This window comes from Chiloscyllium plagiosum, chromosome 11 (genome assembly GCF_004010195.1).
Source record: "Chiloscyllium plagiosum isolate BGI_BamShark_2017 chromosome 11, ASM401019v2, whole genome shotgun sequence".
NCBI classification, from domain to species: domain Eukaryota; kingdom Metazoa; phylum Chordata; class Chondrichthyes; order Orectolobiformes; family Hemiscylliidae; genus Chiloscyllium; species Chiloscyllium plagiosum.
Window position 1 is genome coordinate 42503695 of NC_057720.1, and position 24138 is coordinate 42527832.

Here is a 24138-nt window from a genome sequence, read left to right on the forward strand (position 1 = left end):
CCCAAAACGTCGATTCTCCTGTTCCCTGGATGCTGCCTGACCTGCTGCGCTGTTCCAGCATCACATTTTCAGTTCTTCACTGTCCACTATAACATCAATTTTGGTGTCATCCACAAATTTACTATATTCTCATCCAAATTGTTTATGTAAATGACCAAGAACAGTGGACCCAGCTGATACCTGCAGAACACTGCTGCTCACAGGCATCCAGTCCAAAAACCCCTCTGTCATGACTTTATGTTCCCACTGTCAAGCCAATTTTCTATCCAATCAGTTAGCTCTCCCTGGATTCCACGTGATTTAACTTTATTAACATGTCTAATATGTGAAGCCTTGTCAAAAGCCTTGCTAAAATCCATGTAGACAACACGACTGCTCTATCTTTGTTTATCATGTCCTTAAAAAATTAAAATTTGTGAGATACGATTACAAAACCATACTGACTATTTCTAATCAGCCCTTGCCTCTCCAAATGCACGTAAGTTCTGTCTTTCAGAATTCCCTTCAACAACTTACCCACCAGCGATGTCAGACTTACTGATCTATAATTCTCAGGTTTTTCATTGCAGCCTTTCTTAAATAAAGGCAAAACATTAGCCACCCTCCAGTCTTCCGGCATCTCACCCATGGCTGTAGTTGTATAAATATCTTGACTAGGGGCACCGCAAATTCCTCCCTAGCTTTCCATGATGTTCTAGGATACACTTGTGTTACGATACGGGGTAAACCCTCCAGCTTAATTTAAACCAGCAAAACAGAAAAGATTTATCCCATGCAGTAATCTGTGAAAATTCGAGAGGCCATAAACTATTTAAAGCAAAAATTAACAACTTTATCTCTTAAATTATAACAGAGAATAATTAACTAATGACTATTTACAACCCCTTCCTATATTTTACTTACCCCTCTATAATACTGGTCTGAAAAAAATCCTGATTCAGATTTACAAAAGTTCTTATCTCAAAACCAGGAAGCTTTAGGTTATTTTCTGTATTCCTGTCTTCTTTTCTTCTTCTTGGTAATTTTGCTTCACAGGTTATTGATCAATAAAGGTACCTTTAAGAGACCCATTTCTCGGTAGTCTTTACAGGCTTGTGGCTTGGCAGTTCTCCTCCCAACTGTTCAATTTTCCCCAGTCTTAAAACCCTCCAAAGCATTGGATTGTGTCATTGGCTTTTAAGATTGTCAATATACTAAATTCAAACTTGATTGGAATTTGGCATTTTGGGGGTATAATTTAAACTGATTGGCCTAATTTGAATCTGTTCTGTTGTTTCCAGGCAACCCAGCTAATCTACTTTCAACCAAGTGTTACATTCTTACCTTACTGAGAACACTTGGTGCTGTCACGTAGTTCTGTCATCTTCTAACTCTCTTAAAGATACAGTACACCCACATCTTCATAAAACTTGATCAGATCCTGGGGATTTATCAATCTTTATGTGTTTTAAGACCTCTAGCACCCCTTCTTCTGTAATGTGGACCATTTTCAAGACATCACTATTTATTTCCCCAGGTTCTCTAGCTTCCATGTCTTTCCTACAGTAAATACTGACATGAAATATTCATCTCAACACCTCCTGTAGTTCCACACATAAGAAGCCCTATTGATCTCTCACTTGTTGCTCTTTTGCCCTTAATGTACTTGTAGAATCTCTTTGGATTCTCCATAATTTAATCGGTCAAAGATATCTCATTTCATCTTTTTGCTCTCCTGATTTCCTTTTTAAGTATGCCCGTACTACTCCTATAGTCCTCAAGGGATTCATTTGATCTCAGCAGTTTATACCTGACATAGGCAGAAATTGATAAATTCTTGATGTCACAAGGAATTAAGGGCTACGGGGAGAATGCGGGTAAGTTGAGTTGAAATGCTTATCAGCCATGATTGAATGGCGGAGTGGACTCGATGGGCTGAATGGCCTTACTTCCGCTCCTATGTCTTATGGTCTTATGGTATTATGCTTCCTTCTTTTTCTTGACCAGAGCCTCAATATCTCTAGTTAACCAGTATTCTCTTCTCCTTGCCCTTGCCCTTACCCTTCACTCCTAACAGGAACACACTGTCTCTGAACTCTCGTTATCTCACTTTTGAAAGAACTAGGTCATGTAACCTATCTTGAGAGAGTTGTAGGCATGATATCTCATCAAAGCAGCTTATTCCTTACAAATGGAATATTGTTGCCCTGTAACCCGTGTCTTTTGTTTCACAAAGTGTTTTACACATTTGCCCATTCAGTGCCTTACAGGTCAACATTATGGATGATGTTTTAGTGTATTAGTGTTTCACTTTAACTTGTTGCAACTCTGATACAGTTTCAAACATTTTATCTCAATCAAGCGTACAACTTTTAAGCTTTGTGATTCATTTCTTTTTTTTATATAGATGCTTGGGAAGAAAGATGGATAGAATCAAAACACAGGTCTGACTATGGTAAATTCATACTCCATGCAGGAAAATTCTATGGTGATTCTGAGAAGGACAAAGGTAAACAGTGAAAATAGAATAAGCAGAAACAAATTACATTAATTCAGCTTCCTGATTTAAATCTCCAGGTTTCCTCTACCATTTTCCTCTCTCTCCCCACAAAGAGGTTTGTTTTCTAGTTCATATTTACTTATGCAATAATACTTCATGAAATCTTTGCTCTCCACCCAGATTAATCTGTCTGTAGCTCTCCTTCCCATATACTGTAAATATTGTTTTTTTGTTTAATCTTGTATTCTCTTCCTAAAAATATTATAAACTACTTGTTTTTGTTTATATTTAAGTTTGCACTTTTCCCATTATACTTGAATCAAGCTTACTTTGTGATTATATGACTGGTAAGTCTGAATTTTTCCTTTCTTCCTCTTGCACTTCCTTTATTCATTTTATTTATTATTAATTTTTGTTTTAATGTCAATTTAATCTACTTCCACATTATCTACTTTCATGTTCGATTTGTTTATATTTACCCTGTTTTTTTCTTTCCTAGTTTAAATACTTCTTCTCTCCCCTATTTAGTATTATTTTTCATTTCATTCGCTTACTTCCAATATGGATGTAGTGTCTCCTTGTTCCCCAGAACAGATGTCAGTATAACACAAAATGGAAATTATTTTCCTGGTATCATTTCTTTAGCCACGAGGTGAGTTCTTAGTCTTCCATTCTTCCCTCTTCTGGGACATAAGAACTCAGAGCATAATAGCAGTTCAGCCCTTTGAATGTGCTCTGCCATTTAATATAATCACGGCTGATCTTATCTCAACCTCAACTTTACTTTCCTGGTCATCCTCATAACCCTTTAATCTACTTCTAAGCAAACATCTGTCTAACTCCTCCTTAAATTTACAAAGGAACCTCAGTTATCCGGCACTTAATTATCCAAATATCGGATTATCTGGCAAGATTGCAAGGTCCCGATGCTCAACTAAACTATGTTAGTTGGCATTCGATTATCCAGAATTCAATTAACCGAACAAAATACTGCCCACCCATGTCCTTCAGATAATTGAGGTTCCTCAGTATTCAGTGTCCCGGTGTCCACAGCACTATAAAGCAGTGAATTCTATAGATTCATGATCTTTTAAGACAAGTAATTCCTCCTCATCTCTGTATAAAATCTGCTACCCCTTGTCCTAAAACTGTGACCTCTCATCCTAGATTACCCCACAAGGGGAAACATTCATTCTATGTCTACTTTGTCAAAACCCTTTAGCATCTTATATACCTCAGTTAAATCTCTTTTCATTCTCCTGAACTCAAGTGAGTATAGACCTAACCTACTCAATGTCTCCTCAACAGAAAAGCTTTTCATCTCTGGAATTAGTGTAGTTAACCTTCTGTGTGTTTGTTCCAATGCAATTATATCCTTTCTCAAGTAAGCACATGGTGGGGAATATAAACTGGAGAATTTTGTTCCAGAACCCATTTCTAAATTTGTATTGCAAAATATAATACCTTTGGATCCAACATGGATCACATAGATTGATCTCCTGTTCTTTCTGAAAACATTTCCAGCTTTTCTGAAATGTTCCTGGCCCAGACACCTGGGAAGCAGTAAAATTTGTATTATTCAGTTTTAGAATGGTAACACCAATAAATAAAAAATATTTTTTCAGAGAGAATGTCAAGTACAATAGATGTCTTGGAGTGACTATTTTACTTATACATCCTTGTATCAATTTTTTGATCTGCTCTTCAAACTATCTCAAAGTACATACTTTACTTTGTCTTACAGGAATCCAGACGAGTCAGGATGCCAAGTTTTATGCAAGATCAATTAGATTTGAAGAATTCAACAATGAAGGACAAACATTAGTCATACAATTCACTGTTAAACATGAGCAAAATATTGACTGTGGTGGGGGATACATTAAGCTTTTTCCTGCTAATCTCAACCAAGAAGATATGTCTGGAAATTCTCCTTATTATATAATGTTTGGTAAGTAGTGACCATGGATCAACTCATACCAAGTCTTCAAAATGGCACCATTTACGATGTCACTGAATCTATCTTAACCCTATCAAAAATGAGTGCTATTATGAAAATTGATTATATACACTTCATCAGAACATTCCCTTTTTAAGGAAGGTCAATGGAAAGGGATAGGTAGAGAGGTTCTTTTGTTTTAAGAACAGGTTGTAAAACTAGCGAGGATGATATTTTCATGACCTTCACTTTAGTATTAATCTAACATTAGCAAATCTGGGACAATTTCATTTGTCGAGGTTTGGTGCCTTTTTTTACTATTATATGGCATCTCCACACTTGGTACTGAAATTTCCTATAGTGCCATATTCTGAAATCCCAACAATAATTGTGTTGAAATTTTCTGCCAATCACTACCATGTGCCAGAATGAGAACACCACGTAATTGACTGAGAGTTTGACTGCATTCAGTATTAACTTGGAAATTCACTTTTGTGATGTCTAGGAACAGACTGAAACTATGGTGGTTGTGTTTCAAGCAGATCATTGTTTACATTGTGTGTCTGTATGAAAACGTATAAAGATGTATATATATCAGGCTCCAATTCTATTTGACAGTGCTTAACTATATGAAGTAAACCAGTTAGAGTCTAATACAATCACAGAGTTCATATTTGACTCCATCTAATTATTAAGGTGACATGTAAGTTTGATAATTATCACTGATGCTCATTAAGTAATTGCATTTGTGAAAACTTTTCAATGTAACTTAATCAAGTGCAATTAAAATTATTATAAGAAAAATACCAAGCAAATTTCTTGGAACAAAATAAAACCATAAATATCATATGGAATTAGACAGCAGCACCATGGTCCATGTATCTTGGGAATTCAGGATGGACGCTCAGTCAGTTGAAAGTTGGTAATAGAGCAAAGTTTTTCAGTGAATACTTTTTACACCTTCATTAAAGACAATAATAATATTTAAAGTAGTGAAATAGATAACCATGCCTTCAACAGGTTGTAATTTCCTTCAGAGTTCAGTAGTAAATTTTAATGTCTTCATATTCCTCAGGTCCCGATATTTGTGGACCAGAAACAAAAAAAGTTCACGTGATCTTCAGCTACAAAGGAGAAAACCACTTGATTAAAAAAGATATTAGATGCAAGGTAATTTTGTTTCAAAAAACATCAAATTTGAACTTGACAACATACTTTTAATCTCTAATAGATAAGTTGAACAACTCCAAGAGCGCAGGAATACAAGAAATGAAAACCAGGGTAAAGCGTACAGCCTGTCACATTTGCACATCGTTCACAGATTGTGACTGCTTTTGTGTTTCAACTCCACTTTTTTGCCTGCTTTTCATATCTCTTGACTCACACATCTATCTCAGCCTTTAATGTATTCAGTGATAGTAGATCCATAACCCTCTCAGGTAGAGAGTTCCACAGATTCACAAGCCTTTAAGTGAAATCATTTGAACGTATCCATGCCCCTAATGATTGACTCCATATGCTATGACTGTATGCTTTTGCTTTCAGTTCCTGACTAGCAGAGACAATCTCTCAGCATCTACACTGTTAACACTTCCAAATTTTTTTCATGTTTTCATAAGATTGTCTCCCATATTTTTAAACTCCAGAGAATATAGACCCCATTTATTTAGCCTCTCATCCTTTATTCTAGGAATGCATTTAGCAAAATCTTCAATGTACACCTGTAAAGCAGGTATGCTCTTCCTTAAATATAAAGAACAAAACGGCATAGTACTCCAGATGTGAGCTCACAAATTATACAACTGGAGCGAGTCTTCATTATTCGTGTACTCCAAACTCCTTGCAATGAAGTCCAGCATGCCATTTGCTTTCTTAATTACATGCTCTACCTGTATGTTAACTTTCTGCACTCTGTTTATGAATTCACTAAGTCTCTCTGAACAACACCATTTTAATATTTCACACTTATCAAAATTATTCTGCTTTTCTGACCAAACATAACAGCTTCACAGCTGCCCGCACTATATTCCACCTGCCATCCTGTTGTCTACTCACTTAACCTATGTGTTGTCTTTGCCTCTAGGATTTGTTTGCAGTTCTACATATCCTTCCCAAAATTTACGTTTCCATATCCCTTTGGTTCCATCAGTAACCATAGATACATGACTCATCTCTTCAAGTCATCAATATAGATTGTTGTGGAATCCCTACAATGTGGAAACAGGCCCTTTAATCCTAAAGGTCCACACTGACCCTCTGAAACGTAACCCACCCAGACCTATTCCCTACCCCATTACATTTACCCCTAATTAATGCACCTAACCTACACATCCCTGAACATTATGGGCAATTTTAGCATGGCCCATTCACCTAACCTGCACATCTTTGGATTGTGGGAGGAAACTGGAACACCCAGAGGAAACCCACACAGACATGGGGAGAATGTGCAAACTCCACACAGACAAGTACCTGAGGCTAAATTCGAACTCAGGTCCCTGGCACTGTGAGGCAGCAGTGCCAATCACTGAGCCACAATATCTGAGGTCCCCAAATTAATCCTCATAGCACTCTACTAGTCAGAGTTTGACCATGTCAAAACACTCTGTCTATACGCACTCTTTTCCCCGTCTTAATGAATCTCCATTCCATGTTAATACCTTGCCCCCCGTTCCATGTGTTTTATCTTATCTATTTAAGACACCTTATTGTATGCCTTTTGGAAATCCAGGTATACTGCATTTACTGATTCTTCTTTGTCTACCCAACTGGTTCATCCTCAAAAAGTTCCAACGATGGTTTGGAAAAATCCACCTTTCAAAACAACTAGCTGTATGATAATGAATTGTCAACCCATTTATCAACTTGTCCCATTCCTTTTCATTGAATCCACTGAAAAAAAAGTGGAATGTAAAAATGAGTATTATTTGCTACTACCATGACAAATTTCATTCCTAATATATTTTACACAGTTAGTGATGCATGTCAAGTGTTGGATTGATGTACTATTAATCAATTTAGAATGTTTAACTACTTATAAAAAATAAACACTGAGAATCCATCCTATTGTAGGATGAAAGTATGCCAAGAGTGAAACTTTATTTGCATTCTTCATTTTTGCTGAACATGTAAATAACAATTTTAAATGTCATACCTCAAATGAAAGTGGAGTCAGAATATTTGTTTGCATACAAAATGTTTTGTTCATGATCACCATATTCTGTTAAAAATAGCAGAGAAGCTTGGCACAGTAACATGTTATTGATAAAGTGTCAAGGATTATAGCAGCAAGAACATCTCTGTCCTACCATTTTCCAGGTCTTTGTCAGATGGTTATGTGTTTCTAATGAAGAAAATCAAGAAAGTTAAGTACGTTGAACCTGGCATGCATTGTAGCTAAATATTTTCAAATTGAAACACTGAGCAGAATCTTCCCAGCCTCTGAATGATAAGGGTAATGGTAGGTTAGTTGGGAAAAAATGGTGAACTCAGAAGAAAATAGATTCTTGATCTCAAAAAATGTCTAGATGTGCATCCAAGTTTTGAATTGTGAGATGAGAGTCTCAATTGGGAGCTGCAAGAACCTTTCTAACATGCATTTGCATGCTATTAGTAACAAATCTCACCTCATCAATGTGCAGTTTGTACTCTCCAACATGCTGGCTAGAAATGAGATAACAGCAATTCCCAACATGAAAAATAGAATGAGTACCTGGTAGGTCCAGCCTGCTGCTTGCTCTCCTGGGCCTCCAGGGACAGCAGCGACCAACATCTCAGGTTATGCTCCATGGGCAGTGACTGCCTACACCCTCATCCAATGAGTTTGGCATTAGCCAATGATAGACCACACTGCATCATCATGACATATCTCTGATCCACTTATAATACAGGTTGCCACTTCAAATGCTACCTTGGAGTACCTAAGCAATTTTCATTGTAGTGCTGCTGCCAGCGGCAAATACCCATCACAAGAATAAATTAAGGTGCATCTCAGGGCTCCTGATTTGCACTGTTCATGCTCAATCATTTTGTACCTAGTTGGATCATGGCATCTTTGCTTTGCCTTTTTGCACTTTGCCACTTTATTCAGAACTTAAAATCTTGCAGGGACTTCTGACTTGCTTTGCTGTTTAGTGTAGACAAAGCCAGGCAGCTTGTCATGATTGTCAGCAATGATCAGTCAAGGGGCTGAACAGTTTACTATGTGGCACATGGCTAGATCAGTGTTATATCAACACTACGTACTAGCAGTTTACATGGCAAACACACTGTATGCGCTTCAACCAGACAGTCATATCTCAAAGACTAAGGGCAGGAGTTTGTGGTCACTCCAAACAAGAAAAGGGACTTCTATCAGGAGGCACCAGCACAGTAACTCACAGGTTGAATCTGATTATAGTCCAGGATCTTGGACATGGTCAGTCAGCTACTTAGTGTATCCAGGAGTCTGTACTTCTACAATCTGGGGAGTGGGCAATGATCAGTCCAGTAGGGCCAGTTCCACCAATCTGTAGATTAGCAGTCAGTCAGTCAGGAAGCTGCACAGATATCAGACAGGAGACTGCTCATTCATCAATCAGGGCTGTCTCATTAAGTTGGGAGAAAATGAGGACTTTTATTGGATAGGCCCCGGAACTGATTGTGGCACACCCACTTGACAAACTTAATGAGACAGAAAGTGTTGCGCTGGAAAAGCTCAGCTGCTCAGGCAGCATTTGAGGAGCAGGAGAGTTGACATTTCGAGCATAAACTCTTCATCAGGAATATAGGAGGTAGGCCCAAGAGGACTAAGAGATAAATGGGAGAGAGGTAGGGTTGTGGGGAAAGTAGCTAGGAATGCAATAGGTGGACGTAGGTGGGGGAATGATAGTGATAGTTTGGAGTGGAGGGTGGAGTGGATAGGTGTGAATGAAAATGGACAGTTAGGACAGTTCAAGAGGGCAGTGCTGAGTTGAAGGGTTGGATCTGGGATGAGGTGGGCGGAGGGCATTGAGGAAACTGGTGATCCCATGTGGTTGGTGAATTCCAAAGCAGAAGATGAGTTGTCGGGTGGCTGGTATTTGATGGTGGAGAAGGCCCAGGACTAGAATGTCCTTATTCGAGTGGGAGGGGGAGTTGAAGTGATTGGACACAGGGTGGTGGGGTTGTTTAATGCATGTGTCCCAGAGATGTTCTCTGAAACATTCCACAAGTTGGTTTCCTGTCTCCCCAATGTAGAGGAGACAACATCGAGAGCAGTGGACACAGTAGATGAGGTGTTTGGAGGTGTAGGAAAATCTCTGCCAGATGTGAAAGGATCCTTTGGGACCTTGAATGGAGCTGAGGGGGAGGTGTCAGCACAGGTTTTATACCTCTGGTCGTGGCAACGTAAGGTGCCAGGAATGGTGGGTGGGTTGATGGGGTGAGTGGACCTAACAAGGAATCGCGGAGAGAATGGTCTCTGCAGAAAGCAGATTGGGGTGGGAGGGAAATATATTTCTGGTGGTGTGGTCTGACTGTAGGTGGTGGATGATTCGTTGTATTCGGAGGTTGGTGGGGTGAAAGGTGAAGACCAGGGGGGTTCTGTCCTTGTTGCGGTTGGAGGGGTGGGGTTCAAGGGCAGAGGTGCGGGAAGTGGAAGAGATGTGCTGGTGGACATTGTTGCCCTTGTGGCAGGGGAAATTGTAGTCCATGAAGTAGGAGCCATTTGGGATGTTCTGGAGTGGAATTTGTCCTCCTGGGAGCAGATGCAATGGAGGCGGAGGAATTGGGAGTAAGGGATAACGTTTTTACAGGGGGTGGGTGGGAGGAGGTTTAGTCCAGGTAGTTGTGGCCATTTGTGCGTTTGAAGCAGATCTGTGTTGCGTCAGTCACCGGAAATGAAGATGGAGTGGTCCAGGAAGGGGAGGGAGGTGTCCGAGATGGTCCAGGTGAAGTTGAGGTCAGGGTGGAAGATGTTGCGAAGTTGATGAACTGTTCAACCACCTTGTGGGAGCACAAGGTGGCGCCGATAGAGTCATCGATGTCCCAAAGGAAAAGGCAGGAATGGTGCGGAGTAACTGCGGAAGATGGACTGTTCCATGTAACTGACGACGAGGCAGGTGTAGCTAGCGCCCATGCAGTGGGCTTCAACTCGGCACTGTCCTCTTGAACTGTCCTACCTGTCCACCTTCCTTCCCACTTATCTGCTCCACTCTCCACTCTGACATATCACCATCACGCCCCATCTGCATCCATTTAACGCATTCCTAGCTACCTTCCCCCTGCCCCACCTTCCTCCCATTTATCTCTCAGCTGCTTTGGGACCCCCCCACTCACATTCCTGATGAAGAGCTTATGCTCGAAACATCGACTCTCTTGTTCCTCGCATGCTGCCTGACTGACTGTGCTTTTCCAGCACTACACTTTCTGTCTTCTTAAGCTTGTCAGTTGGGTGTGCCACAATCAGTACTGGGTCTATCCAATGAAAGTCAAAGGATATTATTGGGAGCACTGTGGCAATGAAGAAGCTGGGAAGTCATCTTTGGGGATGGAAAGCACATGCTGGGATAATAATTGTGAAAACTAACATAGGTGGAAACCTAACATAACTGGGTGGGAGACCATAGAGATGGGAGGGTGTGGTATATTGTGTGAAGGGGAGCCAGGAGGAGATCTTTGATGGTCACCGCAACCCTGAGTTTGATGGGGACAATGCATCATGATGTTTGGCATGACCGAACTATATGCCTCAGGTTTCGAGGGTAAAGAAGGAAGACTAGTAGTTAAATAAATGGGCTGGATGGGAATGTGGGGAAGATCAAAGCCAATGAGATTGGCAGAGAGGGCTAGGAAAACGGGAGTATGACAATTTGTGTGCTCACCTAGACTGAGAGGCTGAGTCTGCGAGCCTGTGAAGTATGCCTATTGTTTCCTTTCACCGAGGTGTAAATAACAAGTGCACCATGGAGATGAAAATAACTGTCATCACACCCAGAGTAGCAACTGTAAGTGTTTCATTCTGTGAGGGTGGGGCTCCACTTTTGTGCATTGCCTTCAAAGGGCAAGAGCACTAAACAGACAGTGAGACAGTACAGATTAAAGTCATCTATTTTCACAAAATGCTGTATACAGATTTTATGTTTTGAATTAGTGTATTGACTAAAAGTCCTGGCCTTAGCACTGTTCACCACATCATCCAAACCACTAATTAATCCCATTAATTGGTGTGAGGTGAAAGCAATGTCTTGGATTGGGATGTGGGGGATAGGCCCTCATTATTGTACATGCACCAAAAGACTTGAGGAACAGACATTTGAACCAGGACAACAATGTCCACATGTCTTTATAGAGGCATCACACTGGTCTCCTTTTTGGGGCCTCCATGTCCAAATGTTCTGAGGATACTGATTCAAACGTTGTTTGGGTATGCTGTGATCGCTGAATGGTCTCATGACACAGGGGCTGCTTTGTTTCCCATATTGCAAACAATATGCTCATCTTAGCTGTCCTGAGTGGATCTAGAAGCAGAAGTTGCTGTGGTCTCTTTGGTCCTGAACTAAGAGCATCCACACAAATTGATGACCAACACACACAACTGGAAGCCCAGGACCAGCATCAATCTCAAACTCATTTGGAACTGACCTTTACTGTGGAACTTCTAGCTATAATGCCATCATGATGCAATAAAAACATAGGGAAGCCATAGCTGCTCACCTTCCATGGAATGCTGTGCAGATGAGAGAGGGGCAAGGATGTAAATGTTGTCCAAATGTGAAAGTCAGAGTGCATTCATGCTGTCCAGTGTAACTGTGATGCAACACCTTCTACCACTTGGGCCACTGAGGGTCATAGGATGGTCCCTCCACATCAAGTTTATATGTAATTCATGTCTGGGGAATTGAACTGGCACTGTCCAGACAAAATGGAAGAAGCTCCAGGACTACAGGATGATGATGGAGATCAATGAGAACTGAAACATTATGCTGAATAAGAAAAATAGATATTCAGCCAAAAAAGCACCTTTAGCATCTTACAGCAGCATTGACCATAGCGACCCAGTCAGGATCTCTATGTGAACTTGTTCAGTGCAACTGGGATATGTTAATTCATCTTTCACTGACTGTAAGTGTTTTGATGCTGCTGAAGCCAGCATCCCTAATGTAATCCCAATTGCCATTCGCAACGTGTTGCTACACCGTTTCAAAGGATGTGACTGAGAGAAAAATGTTGGCACTCCACTTCACCAATGGGGACCTTGAGGCCCGGGTGAATGAGGTGGTGAATAGGAGGGACATCTTCTTACCTCAGGATCATTAGAGGAGATCACAGTACCAGATTCTGCCACTCATTCTGATGTTGTTGCCTGAGTAAGTGTGATACCCACCACCTGGTGAAACGCCCAGCAACGCAGGAAGAAGTTTAATGACCTTAGGTGTTCCTTCTCTCTATTACCTCACATCACTCTAGATCTGCCTGTGCAGCTACCTCCTGCTAAGGATTGCAGTGTTTCCCCTTATTCCCTCTCAGACGCCTTCCCCTCTCCTCACTACCTATTAATCTGCGTGCTTTCTGCATATTTTCAGGAAGGCGATGGCCTTTGGTATTAACGCTATACTATTAATCCAGAAACTCAGCTGATGTAGTGGGGACCCAGGTTGGAACCCACCACAGCAGTTGGTGGAACTTGAATTCAATAAAAAAAAGTCTGGAATTAGAATCTATTGGTGAGCATGAAATCATTGTTGATTGTTGGAAAAATCCATCTGGTTCACTAATGTCATTCAGGGAAGGAAATCTGATCTGGCCTACCTGTGACTCTAGTCCCACATTGCCACATGTGATTGACTCAATTACCCTATGAAATGGGTTACCAAGCCACTTGCTTGTACCATTTGCTACAAAGTCTCAAAGAAATGAAACCGGATGGATCACCTGGCATCAACCTAGGACCAGGAAAGACAATGGCAGAAACAGCCTCGTCAACCCTGCAAAGTCCTCCTTACGCACATCCAGGGTTAGTGCCAAACTTGGGTGAGCTGTCTCACAGACTAATCAGCACAGCCTGACATTATCATACTCATGGAATCATACCTTACTGACAATGTCCCAGACATCACCATCACCATCCCTGGATTTGTCCTATCCCACCAGCAGGACAGACCCAGCAGAGGACATGGCAAAGTGGTGTGTGGCTGGGAGGGAGTTGCTCTGGAAATTCTCAACATTGACTCCGGACCTCAGGAAGTCTTGTGTCTTCATGTTAAATATGGGCAAGGAAGCCTCATGCTGACTACCACATTCTGTCCTCCTTCAGCTGGTAATTCGGTGCTCCTCCTTGTTGAACAACTTAGAGGAAGCACTGAGGATGGCAAGAGCACAAAATGTGCTCTGGGTGAGGCATTTCAATGTCCACGAACAATATTGGATTGGCAGCAGTATTACTGATTGAGCTTGTCAGGTCTTTAAGAATGTAGATGCTAGACTGTGTGTGTCGCAGGTGGTGAGAGAACCGACATGAAGGAAAAACATACTTGACCTCATCCTTACCAATCTGCCTGCTGCAGATAATCTGTTCACAACTGTATCAGTAAAAGCAATCATCGCACAGTCCTTATAGAGACTAAGTGCTGTCTTCACATTGACAATAACCTCCATCAAATTGCGTGACACTATCACTGTGTTAAATGGGACAGACTGAACACTTCTAGCAACTCAAGACTGGGCATCTATAAGACATTATGGGCCATCAACAGCAGCAGAATGCTGTTAGCATCCAAATAGTCACAAACTAAGTGAGCACTAGATGTCTGAGGAGCACCCTGCTCAAATCCATGAGTCTGCTGCCTACTCTTGCACACAAAGAGGCTTGGCGGCAACATCACAATCCAAGGTGAAGGTGCCTTTGACAAGGTGCCACACAGAAGGCTACTGAGTAAGATAAAGGCCCATGGTGTCAGAGGAGAAAGTGAGGTCTGCAGATGCTGGAGATCAGAGATGGAAATGTGTTGCTGGAAAAGCGCAGCAGGTCAGGCAGCATCTAGGGAACAGGAGAATCGACGTTTTGGGCATTAGCCCTTCTTCAGGTTCCTGACTCATGGCAGCAGACTCATGGATTTGAGCAGGGTGCTCCTCAGACATCTAGTGCTCACTTAGTTTGTGACTATTTGGATGCTAACAGCATCTCTGCCTTCCCATTTGCATATTGCTGCTTTGTTCAGAAGATCAGCCTCTGTCTTGCCTTGCCTTTAAGTGCAAATACGAAGCCAGGCAGTCAGTCATCTTGGTCAGCAACAATCAGTCAAAAGGTGGACATGTTGCTGCACAGCACAGCGCTTTTCCAGCAACACATTTCCACCACCCATGGTGTCAGAGGCAAGGTACTAGCATGGATAGAAACTTGGCTGTCTGGCAGAAAGCAGAGAGTGTGGATAAAAGGTCCTTCTCAGGGTGGCAGCTAGTGACAAGTGGTTAGATTACTTACAGTGTGGAAACAGGCCCTTCGGCCCAACAAGTCCACACCGACCCGCCGAAGCGCAACCCACTCATACCCCTACATTTACCCCTTACCTAACACTACGGGAAATTTAGCATGGCCAATTCACCTGACCTGCACATCTTTGGACTGTGGGAGGAAACCGGAGCACCCAGAGGAAACCCACGCAGACACAGGGAGAACGTGCAAACTCCACACAGTCAGTTGCCTGAGGCGGGAATTGAACCCGGGTCTCTGGCGCTGTGAGGCAACAGTGCTAAACACTGTGCCACCGTGCCGCCCAAGGCTTAGTTTTGGGACCACAACGTTTCACTTCATACATTAACAATCTAGATTAAGGAACTGAGGGCATTCTGGCTATATTTGCAGACAATACAAGATGCATAGAGGGACAGGTAACACTGAGGAGGTGGGGAGGGTGCAGAAGAATTTAGACATGTTAGGAGAGTGGGCAAAGAAGTGACAGTTGGAGTACAACCTGGGAAAGTGTGAGGTCATGCACTTTGGTGGGAACAATAGAGGCATGGACTATTTCCTAAATGGGGAGAAAATTCAAAAGTCTGAAGTGCAAAGAGACTTGAGAGTTCTAGCCCAGGATTCCCTCAAGATAAACTTGCAGATTAAGTCAGTAGTTAGGAAGGCAAATGCAATTATGGCATTTATTTTGAGAAGAGTTGAATATAAAAGCAGGATGTACTTCTGAGGCTCTATAAGGCTCTGGACAGACCACACTTCGAGTATTATGCACAATTTTGGGCCCCATACTTCAGGAAGGATGTACTGGCCCTGGAGTGTGTTCAGAGGAGGTTCACGAGAATGGTTCCAAGAATGGAAAGCTTAATATATGAGGAATGTTTGAGGACTCTGGGTCTATACTTGATGGAGTTGAGATGGATGAGGGGGGATCTAATTGAAAAATACAGAATACTGAATGGCCTGGATAGAATTGATGTTGGGAAGGTGTTTCCATTGATAGGGGAGACTAGGACCTGAGAGCATAGCTTTAGAATAAAGGGAAGACCTTTAGGAACAGAGTTAGCCAGAGAATGATGAATCTATGCAATTCATTGCCACAGAAGGCTGTGAAGGCCAGATCGTTGAATTTATTAAAGACAGAAGTAGATAGGTTCTTGAATATAAAGGAGATCAAGGGTTACGGAGATGAAGCAGGAGAATGGGTTTGAGAAACTTATCAGCCATGATTAAATGGCGGAGCAGATTTGATGAGCTGAATGGCCTAATTTCTGCTCCTTTGTTTTATGACCTTATGGTCTTCTCTAACTGAACCACTTCATGTTGTTCCTTGCAGTTCCACCAATTGACGCACCAGTTGTATACACCATATACATATTGAATCAAATTGCTCACGACTATTGAACAGGAAATTAAACCAAGAAGAGCAATAGGGGCTAAGAGGTTTTATTGATTTGAATCAATTTAGCTTAACTTCTCTAGTTTTAATATTTTTGCTATTCATGTATTTGGTAAATAATTTGCTTCTATAGTATGTGTGGATCTTTTTCTTGTAAATACATTTCCTTGCAACTAGAATTGGTATAGTTTTCATGTCATAAATAGGAGCCAGTTATTAGCATACTGTGTTCCACATCGGAGTTAGAATCTAATCCAAATCAACAGGCTGAACTGGACTCTGTGGTTAAAAGGTTCTGTGTAAAATAAATTTTGGCCATGTCCCTGCACATTTTCCATTCAATGAAGTCGAAGATTCTAAACTTGCAGTCTTTCTTGGGAATAACAATAGCTACTTTGAAGAAATGGAATGTCCATTCTGATAAAATGGGTCCGCTTGAGAGACAGGGTGGAGGTGGAGTTCTGCTTGAAATTGACACTTGACTAATTAAAGGTAATTTGATTCTATTAGGTCATTTTCAGATACAAAAGAATTACATTATTAATCATTTCATTTGAGTATGTCAATAAAGTAACAACTGATTTCTCCAGTCAAGTTTTACTTGCATTTTTACAATTTAACAGAAACCTGTGTGCATTCAAATTACGTTTGCATTTGCTTTGGCAAGTATGAAGCAGTGAAAGGACTTGTAGACCGATTGACAGATTATTTTCATGACCAAAAGCAGCTATCTTTATACTAGGCATTGGGATACAGTATTTAGCCCTGTATAGCAGGAGGGTACTATTTGGTGAAATGATTCAAACCATGAGGAGAGCCATTGGCAAAAGATCAGCTGCAAGTATTTTACTTGTTGGACATCAAACAGAATTTACAGCTGGTAATCTTTATAAGTGAAAGAAACTGATTTTTACATTTGAAGGAGTGGAATTTGAGCATTGAAGAAGTCATGTCTTTGTTTGAACTGAAATAACATTTTGCTCACAGGACGATGAATACACTCATCTCTACACCTTAATAGTTCATTTCAACAACACCTATGAAGTGAAGATTGATAATGAAAAAGTTGAATTTGGGAGTTTGGAAGAGGATTGGGACCTACTGCCTCCTAAAACAATTAAGGATCCAAATGCTAAGAAACCTGAAGACTGGGATGATAGAGAGAAGATTAATGACCCAGATGATGTGAAACCAAAAGTAAGTTGGCATCACTAATTCTGAATAATTTAAATAATTTAAAACTATCTTAGTGGTAAATTTTGATCATAAATGTGCATGCAATTTAATAGCATTCTAGTGAGTAAGTCACTCAGTCCTTTGAATGCTATAACTGATAATTGTGCTAACATGTCTCTCGGCACAGCTTAGAAATGCTGGACTATGTATGAAAATAAGCACGGTACACCTTAAAGAAATCTTCAAGCCAGTCCATTTTCTGAAACTAACCTTTTGTAATACATTTCTTTGGTCCTTTCAAAGAGTGCCTCCATAATTTCTCAGCACCACATTCATACCTATATATTATCATATCATAGAATCCCTACAGTGTGGTAACAGGCCATTTGGCCCAACAAGTCCACACCGACCCTCAGAAAAGTATCCCACCCAGACCCATTCCCCTACTCTATTACTTTTATATTTCCCCTGACTAATCTACACATCCTGGACACTATGGGCAATTTGGCATGGCCAGTTCACCTAATCTGCACATCTTTGGACTGTTGGAGGAAACCAGAGCACCCAGAGGAAATCCATACAGACACAGGGAGAATGTGCAAACTCTACACAGACAATCGCCCAAGGGTGGATTTGAATCTGTGTCCCTGGCAGTATGAGGCAGCAGTGCTGGCCACTGAGTCACCGTGCTGCCTGCAATGCCTTACTTTAAAAATATTCATTCTTGTTTTCAAATCTCCCAATTGCCTTCTGTGATCTTCCAGCTTAACAATTCTCTCAGATTTCTGCTCCTCTAATTCTCACCTCTTTTGCATCCCAACTGCCTTTGCTTCACAATTAGTGGCCATGTGTTGGACTCTGGGAACACTTTCACCAAGTAAAGATACATTTTTTTTGCCTTCTTTCCAATTGCCTTCTCCCTCCAACCACCCCCAAACAAATTGAGGACTGGGACAAGCCAGAATCCATTCCAGATCCTGATGCCAAGAAACCAACCGACTGGGATGATGAGATGGATGGTGAATGGGAGCCTCCTATGATTCAGAATCCAGAATACAAGGTGAACTTCAAAAACATTGTATTTACTTATTTTTCATGTACATTTCTTTCATGTTATTCTATACTTCAAATTATTATATTTTATGACAACTTATTTTTCAGTTTAAGATGTATGTTCTTTTACCAAATGAAACAATAAACAGGAAGGAATTAGTGTTAAACTATTGTAGACAATCAATGTCCTGTGGTGTTAAGATCCCCAGTAAAGACAATACTTTGAAAAGAAATTCAAACTTGCAACTAATGACTGAAATGTTCACTTGATTGAATTTCAAGTTTTGAAAACTTTGCTTCATAAACTAATAGCAGAATTGACTATACCATTTTCTGTTGGCAACTTGTACTCCAGAAACAAGGGAAAAAGATCCCTTTCAACTTTTATGATGACCAAAAATCCTCCTGACAGTTAACTTTCCAACCAATCCAAATTGATTCGAAGTGCTTTATTTCCCTTTTCCAGTCAGATGTCTTTCACTTCTCAAACCGATTTTTATGGAGACGGATGAATTGGAGATCCTTTCCTCAAGCTAAAACTTAATGAATCTTCTAGCTTCATTTAAACCCTCATGTACATAATCTCTTCAATCAAATTATGAGCTGGCATTCACATTTAGTATAGTGAACAAAAAATTGCTATCTTTATCTATTTCTTTGCTCTCTCTCTTTCTCTCTTGGATTTTTTCAGGCTGATCCTGTCTGTGTGTTTGTGATTTTTTTGAGAAGCTTGTAACCTCATCCTACAATCATGTTCTATGCACTTTTCCCAGCTCAAAACCTATCTTCATGGCAATGTGAGTTGCATGGGCCTTCTATAGCAGGTAAAAATGTGAATTAGCTATCTTCCTAACTTCCAACTTCATTTTATTTTGGAATTTAAGTAGACAGTATAAAGCATAACCAGTCACAATATTTTATGTCTTTAACATCTCCCTAAGTCTTGATGACTGACAGTATTCACTGTCAGCACAGCTCCTCTGGTCATTATTTACAGGAGTGAATATCTTGTACCTTCTTCCAAATAAAGCAATCAGATGCTGTAACCTTTAACAATCAACCTACCAGGCTTATTGTTGGACAGAATTCAGAACAAGTGACATGAACCCTTCATTCCTTCATTTTACCCAAAACAAAGAGACAGTTCAAAACCATAACAACCTTAGAAACAATATTTAAAGCTATTTCTTATGGTCTTCCTCTCACAATGATATTGCTTTAACATGTTCACATGACATAATTGATTCTTTTACCTGCAATCTGGAGAACCTATCAGATAAGTCACATGGCTAATACTCCAAACTACCTTGCATCGACCACTGAATCTCACTTTCAGAAATTCATCTTTTAAAGGTTATGGCACTCACATTAAGTCTTTCGTTGAAGGGTTCTAGTTGTATCATGTTTGTCTGCCCATTCTTTTATCTTTTCCTGAGGTTTTAAAATGCTCCTGTACAATTTTGCATACTCCTGTGAATTGCTGAAGATCCATGGGTATGTAATACAATATCAAAAATTTGTCTATGCCTTTAAAACATCTTTTTAATAAATTTTTATCTCATGACTATTAATCATTTTCAAAAGACTAAATCTAATGGATTTATTAGGGATTTTCTGGTTGCAAATAGTAACAGATTTAATTCTTTATCAAATCCTGTTGGCATTTGTAACAGTATGCTTTATTCATTGTTTTGAGAATTTGATGGCTTTCTCCAGAGCTCCCTGTGGTTGCATTTGATAGGCAGTAGACTTCAACTATGTTGTACCCAACTTGCTTATTATGTCCTGAAAAAAAATTAGACAAAGTTAGAACCTTGTTCTAATTTTGTTTCAATTGGTACTCCACGAGTGAAAAAGCTAAGTTAATACAACTGCTTAGCTGTAATTGTCCTTAAAAGAATAGTTTCTGGAAATCAAAATGTCAGATACATAAGAATAAAGATATACCAATGTCTCATTTTAGTTTTCACTAATGACCTTCCACAATCTACTAGCATTCGAGTGAATGGTTCTTTACAAACTTGTTTGGACTTTTTTTATAGATATTTTTATTGAAAAAGAAGATTTTTGTGATTTTTTTATGAAATTACAAAAATAGTACAAACTAGTGTATTCCACTTTACAATGTAATAACAACGCCAATATAGAATTAAAAAAACTAATTACTAATCTATTCTACAAACAACCAAAACATAAAATAGGATATCATACATTACTAACAATAAACAGATTAGATTAGATTAGATTAGATTACTTTACAGTGTGGAAACAGGCCCTTTGGCCCAACAGTTCACACCAACCCGCCAAAGCGCAAACCACCCATACCCCTACATTTACCCCTTACCTAACACTACGGACAATTTAGCATGGCCAATTCACCTGACCTGCACATCTTTGGACTGTGGGAGGAAAACGGAGCACCCGGAGGAAACCCACGCAGACACGGGGAGAATGTGCAAACTCCACACAGTCAAGTCGCCTGAGGCGGGAATTGAACCTGGGTCTCTGGCGCTGTGAGGCAGCAGTGCGAACCACTGTACCACCGTGCAGGAGAAAAGAAAACAAATAAGTAAATAAATAACTAAATACATATTCAAAATAGATTTATATCAAGTCATAACAAAACCTGTATTTATACAGGAATCCACCTCCCGGGGGTTCCCGAACCAGCCAGAACCATTACCTGAATAATATGGCCGAAATATCTGTGTCAATGTAGTTCAAAAAGGGCTGCCATGATCTATAAAATATTTCTGTTTTTTGATGCACCATATTCATAATGAAGTCAAGGGGGATGTATTCCATGACTATCCTATGTCAATTTGAAAGTCCTGGGGGACCTTTGGATACCCAATTCACTAAAATATTTTTCCTCGCACAAAAGGAAAGGATAGTGAATAATTTCCTCCTGTACACATCCAAAGAGGGGAAATGTGGGGAGCCCAAAAGTAAAGACATTGGGTCCAACCCAATCTCACATTCCAAAGTCTTTGTCAAGGCATTCGCTACTCTATGTCAGTACCTACGGACCTTATGGCATGTCCACAGACAATGCGTGAGAGTACCAACTTCTATTTTGCATTTAAGAAACATTGGAGATGCTCCTGCCTTGAACTTTGCAAGTCGCTCTGGTGCCATGTGAGCCCTGTGAAGTATCTTCAATTGAATAGCCTGAGTTCTGTTACAGATAGAGATCTTCCTAGCATTTTCCCAGACATCCTCCCATATTTCTAAGGAGATTTTCATCCCCAATTCTTGACTCCACGTTTTATATAACTGTTCCATGTCCTTCGACACCTTATTACATAGTAAGTGGTAGAGAGTACTGACTGAGGGCAGACCCATTAGCCGAAGCACTCTCCTATCCGATTTATAAGGATTAATTATCAATGTGGTCTTCTTTTGTATAAAATCTCGCATTTGAAAATACCAAATAAAATCCTTGCTAGGCAGCCCAAACTTCTGACGCAGCTGTTCGAAGGACATCATGACCTCCCCATTGAACAGATCTCCCAAACAGGAGATACCTCTGGACTCCCAGATTTTGAATATAGCATCAGTCAACCCTGGCTGGAATCCCAATGTTCCCACTAAAGGGGTATAAGGGGAGGTTTTTTGCAAGTTACCCTCATCCCGTCGCATTATCCTCCAGGCTTTGATTGTATTTAATACAATAGGGTTTTTACAATAATCCGTAATAACTCTCATCTTGTCCATAAATAGTAGATTGATGAGGGGACATTTTGCTTGGGAGGCCTCAATATCTAACCAGATTGATTGTGGGTCACAAGAGACCCAATCAGCTATGTAAGATAATAGAGAGCTCAATTGATACCTCCTGAAACCTGGAAAGTCCAGCCCACCCCTTACTTGCGGAAGCTGCAGCTTTTCTAATTTAATAAAGGGCCGTCTATGACTCCAGATAAAGGAACTGAGCCAACCATAAAGCTTCCGCAGCACCTGTCTCGGCAGCATCAAGGGGAGCATTCTCACAGGGTATAAAAGGTGAGATAGAATATTCATCTTAACTAAGGCTATTCGACCTAGCCAGGATATTGGGAGATTTTCCCAGCATTGAAGATCCTATCTTATTATCTCTAATAAGTGCGTATAATTGGCTTAATATAGCTGGCCAAATGCCAAAGTAATAAAAATACCTAAGTACAGAAAACCCCCAGTGACCACCAAAAGGGGAAACAGGATCCATCCGGAAAATTGGATATACTGGCAAGACCTCTCAGCGGCATGGCTTCCGATTTCATAAAATTGATTTTCTAACCTGAGAATATACCAAATAAGTTAACCACTTGAATTAACCGGGGCACAGATGTGAAAGGATCATTTAAGAAAAGGAGCGCAACACCTGCAATAATTTTGTGTTTGCCCGATCCAACCTCTGGAGCCATTATATTAGGGTCAGTTTGTAAAGCTTCTGCCAGCAGCTCGATCACTAGCGTAAATAATAGTGGTGAGAGAGGACATCCCTGACGACAGCTTCTGCCAATGCTAAAGCTATCTGAACTTAAACCGTTGGTAATCACATCTGCTTTGGGATCATTATATAATACTGTAACCCATTTAGTAAAGACATCTCCAACACCAAACTGTTCCAGCATGTAAAAAAGATATGGCCATTCAACCCGATCGAATGCCTTCTCTGCATCTAGGGAGACAACTAATCCCAGTATCGCTCCCTGCTGGTAGGCTTGTACCACGTTTAAGATTCTTCTAACATTATTAGTTGATCTGTGATCCTTTATAAACCCCGTCTGGTCCTCTTTTATAATGAATGGTAAAACCCTCTCCAGTCTTAATGCTGGAATTTTAAAATCCACATTCAACAAGGATATAGGTCTGTACAAAGAGCGGTCATCTGGGGCCTTTCCCTTCTTAAGAATGAGAGAAATATTTGCTTCTCTCAGAGAAGGTGGGAGGCAGCCTTGACTATGTGAATAATTGTTCATATTTATAAATGGCCCGGCCAGTTCCTCTATAAATTCTTGATAGAACTCAGCCTGGAATCCGTCTGGTTCGGCGCTTTGCCACTCTGGAGTTGCCTTACTGCCTCCTGTACTTCCTGGGTTGCCAGGGGAGCATTTAAGAAAGACACCGGGGGGATCCAAGATGGCGGCGACCCAGTAAGACTGAGTCTATAGTGCTCCTCCCAAGACTTGGGCACAGTGGGTCACCTACCCCCTACCAAGCTCACCAAATCATTTATAAATCATTTATAATAGTTTAGTCACTCAATTAGTTGTGTAATATTACATTTAAGCAACTTAATCCTAAGTTAAAATGACTAAAGGGAAGGGAGCCCGCAGCTCTCAGCAAGCAGGAACCCCTCCCCCACACTCTCCAGCTGCAGCAGAGGCGTCCACAGCCGCCCCAGGGGACTTACCTACAGTAGCAAGTCTTGCAGAAATGCTTTCCAAGCTTGACTCGAAGATCGATGCCTTTATCGTCAAATCCAGAAATCGTTGGGAGTCGCTCTCGGCCGCGCTGAAGAAGCACGACCGTGAAATTGATGAAATTCAACGCCGAGTCGGAGGGGCGGAGCTAAAGGCCGCAACCTCGGAGACAACTGCTCAATCGGCCGTGGATCAGGTCCGGACTCGCGAGCAGCGAGTCCGGACCTTGGAAAATCATATTGACGACCCCGATAATCGAGGTCG

The 24138-nt window shown here is 40.7% G+C and overlaps 1 protein-coding gene across 1 annotated transcript in view; it reads left to right on the forward strand.

The window, feature by feature from the left end:
- The window catches only part of calr (calreticulin), a gene marked incomplete at its 5' end in the record, with an annotated part of 53345 nt that overhangs the window by 858 nt on the left and 28349 nt on the right, over positions 1-24138 (forward strand). The window contains 5 exons of the mRNA XM_043700099.1: positions 2387-2488; positions 4224-4427; positions 5491-5585; positions 17225-17434; positions 18360-18473. Of these exons, the coding sequence (XP_043556034.1) occupies positions 2387-2488; positions 4224-4427; positions 5491-5585; positions 17225-17434; positions 18360-18473 (725 nt within the window). The remainder of the gene's footprint in view (positions 1-2386; positions 2489-4223; positions 4428-5490; positions 5586-17224; positions 17435-18359; positions 18474-24138) is intronic.